The sequence below is a fragment of the Triplophysa dalaica genome, chromosome 16 (assembly GCF_015846415.1).
Source record: "Triplophysa dalaica isolate WHDGS20190420 chromosome 16, ASM1584641v1, whole genome shotgun sequence".
NCBI lineage: Eukaryota > Metazoa > Chordata > Actinopteri > Cypriniformes > Nemacheilidae > Triplophysa > Triplophysa dalaica.
The window spans coordinates 17,327,679-17,340,427 of record NC_079557.1 but is presented as its reverse complement, the minus strand read 5'-3'; the positions used below and the strand labels follow the sequence as shown (position 1 = coordinate 17,340,427).

Here is a 12,749-nt window from a genome sequence, read left to right as displayed (position 1 = left end):
GAGACATATTGAATATAAGCAAATCAATTAAGTTATATACCTCTAAAAACAAAGAAGACAGACATACCCACATACAAACCATCCACACACTAAATTTACATGTACTAACAAATATAGACATAGACTAACACACATGGATGGACACACAGACAAGAAGCATACACACACGCACAGACAAGCATCCACAGTGAAAGCACACATTTAACATAAAGGAGAGAGAAACACAGGTCACATAGTAAACAGACTATACATTCCTATATGCAATATTTATTATGCAAAATTCTAATTCTAAAGCACCCCCCGCCAGGCAAATAGTGCAAAACAGTATGCAAACGGTGACGAGTTTGGTAATAAGGTAAACTAATAAGGTAAACTATAGATTTAAGATTATCAATAATAATCTAATAGCATTTGAAATTTTGTAGTGAATTTGTGTCAATTCAATGTGTCCTTCTTTATCCAGCTCTATCATCTCAGCTCTTGTCAGCTCTCCGCTTCCCATTCTCCACTCTGCCATCAGGTCTGGGCATGAACTGCATCCTGCTTGCTGTGGTAACCTTGAAACAATGAGACAAGACTGGCTGAGAGTAGAGTACTGTTCTGCACTCTATGATGCAACAAGTACATCAATTGTTGTTGGAAGTGTTCCTGGTTCCGGTTGATCTAACTCACGGGTATTCAATTAAAGTTCCAAGAGGTCCTGTCTCCATATTTTCTTCCAAACGGAGGTCCGGACAATTTTTTTTTAATTTTTTTTATCAATTTAGTCCAGTTGGATATACTGTATAAAAAATATGATTTTATATCAGGCCATTTATAAATATTTTGATATCCACAGTTTGTATTGTAGGCTCTGTGGCTCTAGGGGAATGCCCTCTTAATAGAAGTCTGATAATAATGGCTGAACCTTGCACAGATGAGTGACGACAAGAAAGTCCGCTTTCTCGATGCACCCATCTCGCAAGGGGGACCATTCAGTGATACTGTCGAGGACTTCTCCCAGCTGTTCTCGACAGTAAAGAAGCAGACGGAGGCTATCAAGCATATCCTTCCCCGCCCCGACTAGGCCCTCCGGCTCTGGCACCCCCCACTCAAGCAGCCCCCCAGAAGAAGACATCGAAGAGGATTGGTCCACGGCAATCGACCTGAAGGATACGTACTTTCCTGTCTCGTTGATGAAAAGATCTCTCAATGAAAGATCAACTGCCTAGAGTTGTTGGCTGTTCTACTTGCACTTAAGAGGCTACATCCTCTCATGCAGGACAAGCACATGCTGGTCTGGTCGTACAGCAAAACTGCCATAGCATATATTGACCTCCAGGATGCCATTCGCTCACGGCGGTTAACACGACTCGCCCGACGTGGCAAGGCCCCCCTCGACACGGATGCTCTAGCGCAAAGCTGGCCACGGGACAAGCGGGAGTACGCAAAATGTGCTGGACTGCGAGACGTCGACTGACGAGAGAACGCGTTGGCTGTCTGGTTCAGGTTGCTCCGGATGTGTCTGGCTTGCAGGAAGCTGGTTACCTGCTGACTCCAAACGAGGAGGCGTCGAGCGAGCCATGAGCGAAATCCATCCTGATGGTTGATATACTTCACGAGAGGATGCAAGTCATTGCAAGTAGCACAGCCAACAACGCAGGCGGGGGCGAATCCATTGCCCCAACACTGTTGCAAACGGCACCCTAACCCTGCTGGGAGGTGTCCGTCGTCACCACGCCGTGCCTCGTTACCTGCCTGAGATGGACCCCTTTCCATATAAAGGTCATTGAAGACCAGGGGGGATTAGGGTGCATCGGCAGAGAGGTGTGATGACCATGCGCCTGCTGCCGGTATGCTACGCTCTTCAGGGAACTTGTAGCCAGTGTTGGAGCGGTCTCATGTGCATCAACCCGAGGGGGATCACCCCCGCCGAGGATGCCATGTCTCCCAGGAGCCTCTGAAATTGTTTCAGGGGGGCCGCTGACTGCTTGAAAAGGTTGGTAGTCAGTCGCTCCGTCATGGAGACAGAGTCGAGTTCCATACCGAGAAAAAACATGCTATGCACTGGCAGTGCTTGCTCTTTTCCCGGTTGACCTGTAGTCCCAAACGATCTAGGTGCCGGAGCACCAGGTCCCTGTGTGTAACAGCAGATCTCGCGAGTCTACCAAGATACGTCAGTGGCTGATCGCCTCCATCTGCTTCTTCACTGTCAAGCACTATTGGGAGAAGTCCTCGACCGTATCACCAAACAGCACACCCTGCGAGATTGGTGCATTGAGAAACCGGACTTTCTCGGCGTTACGCATCTGCACAAGGTAGAGCCAGAGGTGCCTTTCCTGTACCACAAGTGTGGACATCGCCCAGCCTAGGGCCCGCACTGTCACCTTGGTCGCCCGTAGGGTGAGGGCGGTGGTGGTGCGGAGTTCCTGCATTAACCCTTGGTCGGTCTTAACCTCGTGGAGCTCTTTCAACGCCTTAGTCTGGTGGACCTCCAGGATGGCCATGGCGTGAAGAGAAGTGGCATCTCATGAACGCTAGGTGGCACTGTCTTGAAATTTTACGGGTCATTCGGGCCAGTAATTCAATGACGCTTACCAAAATTTGGTGCCAAAATATCATACAATTGAAAAGATATTATGAATTTAGACAAATTTCAAAATGGCGACAATTTCAATGACTAGTAGCAAAGATAACCAATACTGTACTTTTCAAGACTTTTCAGTGGGTTCAAACAACCATTTGAAAATGTATTTTTTTTAACTGCTGGTTGCGGTATAGAGTGAGTGCTAGAGACCCCATTCATGGTCACATGACTGTTGAACACTACTATGAGTGTGCCAAGTTACATAATTTTGCTACGTACGTTTCATAGGGTTGCCATTGGTTAAGAAGAAGAATAATACCAACAGAAGCAGTAGTGGCCATAGCCCCTACGGGGATTAGACCCTCATTATTCACACACCTGTGTGTTCAAATCCTTTTGTTTTGTTAGGACAAGGATTTCGGAAAGCAGACGCTACATAAAGGTCATGCTAATCCTCTAGCTGAGGTCACCACCAGTCTGAAAACCTACCAGCACTTCACGCTGGAGAAGGCCTATCTGGGAGAAGACTTCTTTTGGGCCTTTACACCTGTGGCTGGAGACTTTATACGCATCCGATTCTTTACACCTGTCCGTGTAGAGAGGTATCAATTTCATGCTTTCCATTTACCCTAAGCGACTTACAGCATTTCCTCCCCCCTCTGAGTGGGTTAATACATTTATCATAGTAAGCAACAGTCATCCATCAATTTCTAGTCCTAATGAAAAGGTAATGCATATTCCAGACTTTATTGAGAACTAACAGTGCTCTGACTGAATAAAAGTGGTTGATGAATGCTCATCAGCTGTGTACAGAATCTAGGATTTAACAAGCACAGGTGTCTATTAATTTGGGGGATATATGTACTGTATATTGAACGGGTCAACTGTAATGAAGATTCTAGATATGAATTGACACGAGACTATGAAAAGGTGAAATATTTGACAACCACAAAACAATAACGTGTGTGTTTGTTTGTGTGTGTGTGTCTGTATGCGTGTGTGCGTGCGTGTATAGGTATTTCTTCCGCAGTGGAAACATTGAGCACCCTGGAGACAAGCTGTTCAACACAACAGTGGAGGTTCTTCCATTCGATGTAAGTTTATGACACTAGCATGTGTTTTTATGAGGATCTTTACTGTTTGAGTGTAACATTCCCAGTGATTAAAAGCAGCCTGCATGCTTTACTTCTCCATTGACAGTCCTTAGCAGAATTCCTTTTTAAGGACGCATAAGGAGCTGAATTTTTTATGTTTGAGTTAGACACTTATTTTCAGTGTGGAGACAAGAATGTAGTAGCTAGAGTGTAACAAAGTTCAAAGTAGGGAAGGAAGGAGGCGGGAACCGGCGAACATTTAAACAAACTTTAATCAAAATAAATAAACAATAACACGGAAGTAAAAGACCGGCAGCCACCTCACGGTCGACTGCCGGCCACAAGAACATTATCACAAAGTAAACACATGTCCGGGCCGGTCCTCTCTCGTCAGCAGTCCCGTCGCTCGTCCTCTTATGCTCCCGATGTCCTCCGTGAGATATGCGGGACCGGTGTGCGCACAGTTGAGTCCAACTATCACTCACGCCACCGGCCCCGCCTCCCGGCTCCTGTCCCCCGTCCCGCCTTCCTCACCACATAGAGATTATAATGATCCACTGTTGAAACATTCTTATATGTAAGATGAAAAGGATTTAAAGAAGAGTCAGTGTATTAGCCAGTATTCAAGGGAAGGTAACTCTGCCTTGATTCAGGAATTTATTGGTTCTTACAAAGCTCTGTGAATGCATCAAAAGACACTGAGGATGTCTTGGCTGCAAAGGAATACCTGTTTGGTGAGAACTTTGAAAAGCTGACTTTACTGTATAGTAAACTCCCTTTAAGGATTGTTATTGAATTTTTGCCAAGTAGAGAAAATTGGAAGGTAATGTCTAGGGGGCAAAAGGTTATGGTATGTTTTTATGGTGTTTATGCAGTTTGGGAAATCAAGGTGGGTTCGGGTTACTGGGGTCAATGCTCATATCACAAGTGATCATATTTGTCATCTCTTGGGTCATATCAGGACGCCAAAATCTTGTAAGATCCCATTTCTAAAGCTGTTAAAGCTGCCAGCAATTTCTGAAAATCACTTGTGGGGTGATGTTTTTTAGGGGCATTAGGTGAAGACATTTGTTTGAAAAAATATTGTGTGTCATCCATTCGTGGCAATGAATTAATTAATTAAAATAAATTCTTATCATGAGCAATAATGGCTGTTACTTATAAAAGAAAGTCTTATAGAAACGTATAAAAAAGTATTTATTAACAAAAGTTTGGGAGGAGCATGTCCAAATAATCTACACAGCCAATTTATCATCAGCAATTACATCACCTAGCCTATCAGCATCACAGAAAGCATCTATTAATATACAAGCAGACTTAACCCATTTCTCTTGCCAGTTTTCCAGCATTTGTCCACCCAATTGCCACTTTGTCCGAGAACAAAGTAAACTCCTAGAATAGAATACAGTAGAATAGAACTTTATTGTTATTGTTTAGGGAACAATGAAATACAGTTTAGCAGGTCTTAACGATTGTACAGTTATAGAAATAAAATATATACAGTTGAATATTATAACAGCCTAGACCTATATACATAAACAAAGGTGTAAACGGTATATACACACAATAATAGAGGTATTGCAGTGACAGTGTAAGCAATGCAATAGTGCATCAGAGTAATATAGCAGCAGAGGGTAATTGCACCTTTATAGGAATTTTTATTGCACATTTAATTTGGTTGGGAGTGTGTAAGTGTATTTAAGCATCTAAGTGCTTGGGGATAAAACTGCTTTTCAGTCTGTTGGTTTTGGTTTTTATCAGTCTGTACCTTCGCCCAGAAGGTAAGGGGGAGAACAAATGATGTCCTGGTTAAGCAGGGTATCTGAAATGCAGTTGGCCTTCTTATGAAGTCGGCCATTGTAGATGTCAAGGAGTATAGGCAGTGACATACCAGTCAAAAGCTCAGCTGCCCTCACTACCCTCCGCAGGTCCTTCCTGTTCTCTTCTGTACAGCCGGAGGACCATACCTTGCAGCAGTAATTTAGCTGGCTCTCTATGGAAATAGAAGTAGGTTTTGAGGTAGGCGGGCGTGTTTCAACTTCCTGAGGAATTAAAGTCTTTGTTGGGCTGTTCCCCACCTGCTGGGAGATGTGTGCGGACAAGGGGAGGTCGGCCGGGATGTGCAGGCCGAGGAATTTAAAGGTCTCTACCCTTTCTACCTCTTCTCCATGCATGCAGAGTGCTCTGTACGTTGAAGATTATTGATGATGTAGAGCAAATTTATGAGGACACAATTTTCTTAATGCATTAAGAAAATGCATTTCTTAAAATGCATTTTAAGAAACGGCCTGTGACTCTGAGGCTGCCTCCACTGGTGGCGCAAGCCCAGACGGCCTTCTCTCCCCCACTTTTCCTTTTTCACTGCCTTTGCCTTCAGGTTGCGCTCTGGGTAATACGGTGCGTAGTCATAGACCAGCCTTGTTCATGACTGTAGGGTCTGGTCCGACCAAAAAATACCATTTGGTGTCGTAAAACACAACAAGCTCTCAGCAAGGCCTCTAACCGGCGCCAACGAGTCTGGTCCAACTGCCCTATCTTAACACCTTCATCACCGACCAGGACAGATTCCAATACTCTCCCCTGGACTTCAAAGGAGGTTCGTGGGGGAGGACAGGGCTGTTCACCAAAGTAAGAAAAGCCATGTGGCCCCCAGAGACTGAGAACCTCAAATTCCTCCAAAGGAATGGCGCTTTCTCTCCTTAGCCCCAAAAAAATGGTCTGTAGTGTATGTTCATGTATCTCCACATTGCATGCTTGTCCCCCATGTTATTCTGCATGACCTATAATCTCAATGTGCTCAATTGTATTCTGTTTATATTAACATTCTTGTACAAACTAGGGTCAATGTACTATAACCCCAAATGTATAACCCTTTCATGTTTCATATCTAAATATTTCCCTCTTCATTCCTTTAACGGTGGTGTGTATAGCACAATAATGCATTTTACACCATATTCATTTGATGTAATTGTAAGACTATTACAGCTTTTAACTTCCAGTCGAACATAAATGCAAATGAGCTACTACGCCGGACAAAGAAACATGTTTTTGCGCCCAAAATCATCTCATCCACCCAGGGTTAAAACATCTGTGCTTAAAGGGAGCCTCTCACAACTACAGCAGAGGACGATACGTGTTGTGGGATAAGGGACACATCGTCTCCTTCCCTCCATTAGGGAAATGAGGTTACAGATTGGGTTACTATGTAAAACGCCACAACGCTGTATCATGTCACAATCTCTAGCGAAACGACGGTAGCAGGCCTGGGCGTGTCAGCACGAGGCTTTCGCAAAACTGTAACCTTCCAGTGTGATATCCGGGGGGTCCCACTGCTTTCTTGGAGAAAGATGGGTATACACTGACCGGTAACCTTTCACGGACTGAGGCCTTAGCTCTCTACTGGCGAGAGGGAATCTGGATCGGGTTTACACAAATTGAGCACGACTTCCTTAATTAGGGATGCGCTGCAGAGACATCTTCCTACCTGGGGGGAGGAATACAGTGGATATAGATATGGTCTTGCCCTTAGGGGAGATTGCATGTAACGAGCGGACTGAGTAGTTAACTGTGAGGTGGAGGTCCACCTGCCGGAGGTCATGGGTTAGCAGGAGTGGGAACCATCTCGTGAGGATACTTCAGACGGAACAGCCCACGGAGGGGCCGTTACAGACGTCCGGTAGCACTAGGTCCGGTTAGAGCTATCTGTGATTGTTCATATGTTCTCCCGGACTAAGGGTCTCAAGATAACGTGAGAATTGCCAGGGCTGAATTCAAGGCAATCTGGGGACACGGAGAATGCTTGAAGGTCCCCTTCCCTCTTGAAGGAATCGAGCACCATCAGGAGGGCCGTCTTACTGAAAGGTGAGGAAGATCGGAACCTCCGAGGGGCTAAAAGGGGGACCCAGAGTGGCCCGCCAGGATCACATTTAGGTCCCAAGAGGGTATGGAGCGGAGACGAGGTGGATTCCGCCTTCTCGCACCCCTTAGGATTCTGGTGACTAGGTCGTGCTGCCCTCGAGACTTTCCATCAACTGAGTCATGACAAGTGCCGATAGCGGCTACATACACCTTCAGTGTGGAGGGGGAGATGTTAGTCTCCTGTCTCTCTTGTAAGAAGGACAACACGATCCCGATCGAGCACCTCCATGGGTCTTCTCATTGAGAGAGACACCAGGACGAGAAGAGGCGCCATTTATGACGTATAACCGCCTAGTAGATTGGGCCCTAGCCTGGGTGATGTTCTCCACCACAGGGGGGTAGCCTACTCAGTATCTCCTCGTCCCGTCTAGAGACCAGACATGGATGTTCCAGAGGTTTGGTCTGGGATGCCAGAACGTGCCCTTCCCCTGAGAGAGCAGGTCCTCTGTCAGGGCAATGGGCCAGGGAGGAGTCGTTGTCAAGAGCATCAACTCTGAGAACCAAGTGCGGTTGGCCCAGTGTGGCGCAACCAATAACACTTGGAGCTCCTCTTCCCTGACCTTGCACAGAGTCTTTGCAAGGAGGCTCACTGGGGGGGGAGGAGTACTTCAGCTTGTCCCGCGGCCAGCTGTGCGCAAGCATCCGTGCCGAGGGGGACCTAGGACAGGGAGTACCAAAGCGGGCAATGGGTTCTGCTTCCACCTGAGCTCAGAGTTTTCAGGGTTGGATGCCAGCAAGTCTCCCACCGATGCTGTGAGCGACATCTCATCATCGTCACGCATCGGTTCCAAACACCTGCCCTTGGGGGACCCCCGTCTGCAGAAAGATCATTGAAGACTAAGGCATTAGGGTGCGTCGGCAGAGAGGCGTGTACATCTATCAGGTGTCAGGATTGGTTTGTGGCAATCGACCTGAAGGACGCTTACTCTAATGTCTCGATCCCCTCGACACTGCCCCGTTCCCATGGTTTGAGTTCGAGGGGTGGGCATATCAGTACAGAGTCCTCCCTTTCGGTCTGTCCCTGAACTATCTCGACGACTGGCAAACACTCGTGAGATCTGTTCTGTACACAGAGGGACCTGGTGCTCCGGCATCTAGATCGATTGGGATTTCAGGTCAACCGAGAAAAGAGCAAACTCTCCCCAGTGCAGAGCATCCTCTTTCTCGGTATGGAACCAAACTCTGTCACCATGACGGCACAGCTGTCCGCAGCACGTGCCCAGTCAGTGTTGGAACTGGAGGCTCCTGGGACACATGGCATCCTCCGCGGGGGTAATACCCCTCGGGCTGATGCACATGAGACTGCTTCAACACTGGCCACAGAGTCAAGTTCCGAGGACAGCGTGGCACACCGGCAGCAGGCGCATGGTGATGACGCCCTGCTGCCGACGCACCCTAACCCCTTGGTCTTCCATGACCTTCCTCCGGGCGGAGGTTCCCCTCGGGCAGGTTTCGAGGCACGTCGTGGTGACGACGGACGCCTCGCTGCAGGGGTGGGGTGCAGTGTGCAACGGGCACGAAGAAGCGGGGCGCTGGACGGGCCCCCGTCTGCGCTGTGCAATTGCCTAGAGTGGTGTACGCTCACGGTAACTAACACAACTTGCCCGACGCCTCCTCCTGTGGAGTTAGCAGGTGATCCGCTCCCTGTGGGCCACACACATCCCAGGCAAACTGAACCAGACAGCCGACACGCTCTCTCGTCAGTATACGCCTTGCGGAGAGTGGCGACTCCACCCCCGGTCCAGCTCATTTTGGGTGTTGTTCGGACAGGCACAGATAGACCTCTTTGCCTCCCATGACACCACCCATTGTCTGCTTTGGTACTCCCTGACCGAGGCCCCCCTCGGCACGGATGCCCTGGCGCACAGCTGACCACGGGACGGGCGGAAGCACACCTTCCCCCCCAGGAGCCTCCTTGCACAAACACTGTCCAAGGTCAGGAAAGAGGAGCACCAAGTGTATTGGTTACACCACACTTGTCTAACCGCACTTGGCTTCAGAGTTGATGCTCTGAACAGCGACTCCCCCTGAACCATTCCCCTGAGAGAGGACCTGCTCTCTCAGGGGAAGGACACGTTCTGGCATCCCAGATCAGACCTCTGGAACACCCATGTCTGGTCTCTAGACAGGACGAGAAAATCCTGAGATGGCTACTCCCCCTCTATGGCTGAGACCATCACCCAGGCTAGGGCCCCATCTACTAGGCAGTCACACGCCTCTAGACGGCGCCTCTTCTCATCCTGGTGTCTCTCTCTCTCAACGAGAAAAGACCCACTGAGGTGCTTGATCAGGATTGTGTTCCCCTTCTCACGAGACTGGAGACTAACATCTCCCCTCCAAACTGAAGTGTATGTAGTCGCTATCGCCACTCATCACGACTCAGTTGATGGAAAGTTTCTAGGGCAACTTGACCTGATCACCAGGTTCCTAACGGGCGCGAGAGGGCGGAATCCGCCTCATCTCCACTCCATACCCTCTTGAGAGCCCCTCAGAGGTTCCGATCTTCCTCACCTGAGTAAGACAGCCCTCCTGTTGGTGCTCGCTTCCGTCAAGAGGGTAGGGGACCTCCAAGCATTCTCTGTGTCCCCGGATTGCCTTAAATTCGGCCCTGGTAATTCTCACGTTATCTTGAGACCCAGGCCCGGATACGTGCCCAAAGTTCCCACTTCTCCCTTCGGGGACCAAGTGGTGGACTTGCAGGCGCTCCCCACTGGGGAGGAAGACCCAACCCCATCCGTGTTGTGTCCTGGATCGCACGCAGAGCTTCAGTAGCTCTGACCAGCTCCTAGTTTGTGTTGGAGGACAGCAGAAGGGGAAGGCTGTCTCCAAGCAGAGTCTGGCGCACTGGGTCGTGAATGCCGTTACGACGGCATTTCGATCTCAGAATCTCCCATGCCCATTGGCAGTGAGGGCTCACTCCACCGGAGTTTAGCCACCTCCTGGGCACTGGCAGAAGCACCTCTCTAGCAGACATCTGTAGAGCTACGGGTTGGGCTACGCCCAAACACCTTCGCAAGGGTTAACAACCTTCGCGTAAACCCGGTGTCAGCCCACGTCCTGCGTGGCGACATGTAGGACTGGCATCCGGGGGGGCGTATGCCTGCGAAAGCACCTTCCCACCCTCCAAGAGGTTGGGTCAGTGTGCTATCTACCCTTTTCTTCTTACCCAAACACATGGCTAAGAAAATTGGTACCTCACCAACCTTCCTTCTTACCCAGACACTGGTTAAGAACAGGCATTCCATCCATCACTAAGCAAGCACCTCCTGGGGGTTGGCTGGGCAGAGCAGCCTTCCCCCTTAGGCCGGGAAACCTTATGACCTATCACAGATAGTTCTAACCGGACCTGTGCTATCGGACGCAGTAACACCCCCACCGTGGGCTGTTCCGTCCTTTATACCCTCATGACTATGGTTCCCACACATGGTAACCCATGAGCTTCCCCAGGTGGACCTCCACCTCGCGGTACTATACAGTCCGCCCGTTCCATGCGTTCTCCTCCCAGGACGAGACCATATCATATCTCCACCATATTCCTCCCCACGGGTAGGAGGTGGCCTCTGCAGCGCTTCTCTGATTAAGAGTTGCGCTTTTCCCGGTGTAAACCCGAGCCGGACGGCCTCTCGCCTGTAGAGAGCTAAGGCCCCGTCCGTGAAAGGTTACCGGTCAGGGCTGTACCCATCTTTCTCCCAGAAAGCTCTGGAACCCCCCGACCACCACACTGGAAGGTTACAAGTTTCACGAAAGCTTCGAACTGACACGCCCAGGCTTGTTACCGTCGCTTCGCTGAGATTGTGACGCGATACAGCGTTTGTGGCGTTTTCCATAGATAACCCCATCTGTCGTTCTCGACACAACGTCGAGAGACCGACAGAAAGGGAATGTCTTGGTTACGTATGTAACCTCAGTTCCCTGATGGAGGGAACGAGACGTTGTGTCCCTTATGCCACAAACACGTATCGTATTCTGCTGCAGTCGTGAGAGGATCTCAGGGTCTTCAGAACAAGAGGTAAATGAATGCTGCACGCCGGCTTCCTTTTATACCGGATATCCGGGGGCGGAGCCCGGCATGCAAATTTCATTCGCCAAATTTCATTGGCCTTTTCTATAGTAGTCAGAGTTGATTGGTTCTCAAGGGCGAACCCCCATCTGTCGTTCTCGACACAACGTCTCGTTCCCTCCATCAGGGAACTGAGGTTACATACGTAACCAAGACGATTTAAGATTATCATTAACAATCTAATTGCATTTGAAGTGTTGTAAAAAAATTGTGTTAAGTTGCCCCCGTCCTTTTCCAGCTCTATCATCTCAGCTCTTGTCAGGTCACCGCTTCCCATTTTCAGCTCTGCCATCAGGTCTGGGCATGAACTGCATCATGCGGTAACCTTGGAACAAAAAGACAAGACTGGCTGAGAGTAGAGTACTGTTCTGCACTCTTTGATGCAACAAGTACATCATTTGTTGTTGGATGTGTTCCTGGTTCCGGTTAATCTAAATTAATATTATGGAAGTGTAGTGTATGCAAGATTAAAAAGATGCGTCTTTAGTCAAGATTTAAACTGACAGAGTGTGTCTACCTCCGGGACAGTGCACGGAAGAATATTCCAAAGTTTAGGCGCTAGATAAGAAAAGGATCTACCACCTGCACTTGATTTTGAAATTCTAGGTATTACCAACTGACAGGACGCCTGAGAGCGTAATGCACGTGGAGGATTGTAATACAATAGAAGTTCATTCAAATACTGCGGCACTAGAACATGTAGGGCTTTATAGGTAATAAGCAAGATCTTAAAGTTAATGCAATGCTTTATAGGTAACCAATGCAAGGTTGCAGAACCGGGGTTATATGCTCATACTTTTTTGTACGTGTAAGAACTCGAGCTGCCACGTTTTGAACCAGTTGGAGTTTTTGTAATAGGCCTGCAGGGCAACCACCTAAATGTGCATTACAGTAATCTAGTCTTGATGTCATGAATGCATGAATTAATTTCTCTGCATCTGACAGTGACAGCATATGACGTAATTTGGATATTTTCTTAAAATGGAAAAATGCAATTTTAAAGGTGTTGGCGACATGGCTTTCAAATGACAGAGTACTGTCGAATATAACGCCAGGATTCTTAGCTGATGACGAGGATTTTATGGGGCATCCGTCAATCGTTAAGCAGTAT

The 12,749-nt window shown here is 48.3% G+C and overlaps 1 protein-coding gene across 1 annotated transcript in view; it reads left to right on the top strand.

Moving 5' to 3' along the window:
- Positions 1–12,749, top strand: part of mgat4b (alpha-1,3-mannosyl-glycoprotein 4-beta-N-acetylglucosaminyltransferase B) — a 268,079-nt gene that overhangs the window by 239,632 nt on the left and 15,698 nt on the right. The window contains exons 11-12 of the mRNA XM_056769376.1: positions 2,975–3,168; positions 3,582–3,660. Of these exons, the coding sequence (XP_056625354.1) occupies positions 2,975–3,168; positions 3,582–3,660 (273 nt within the window). The remainder of the gene's footprint in view (positions 1–2,974; positions 3,169–3,581; positions 3,661–12,749) is intronic.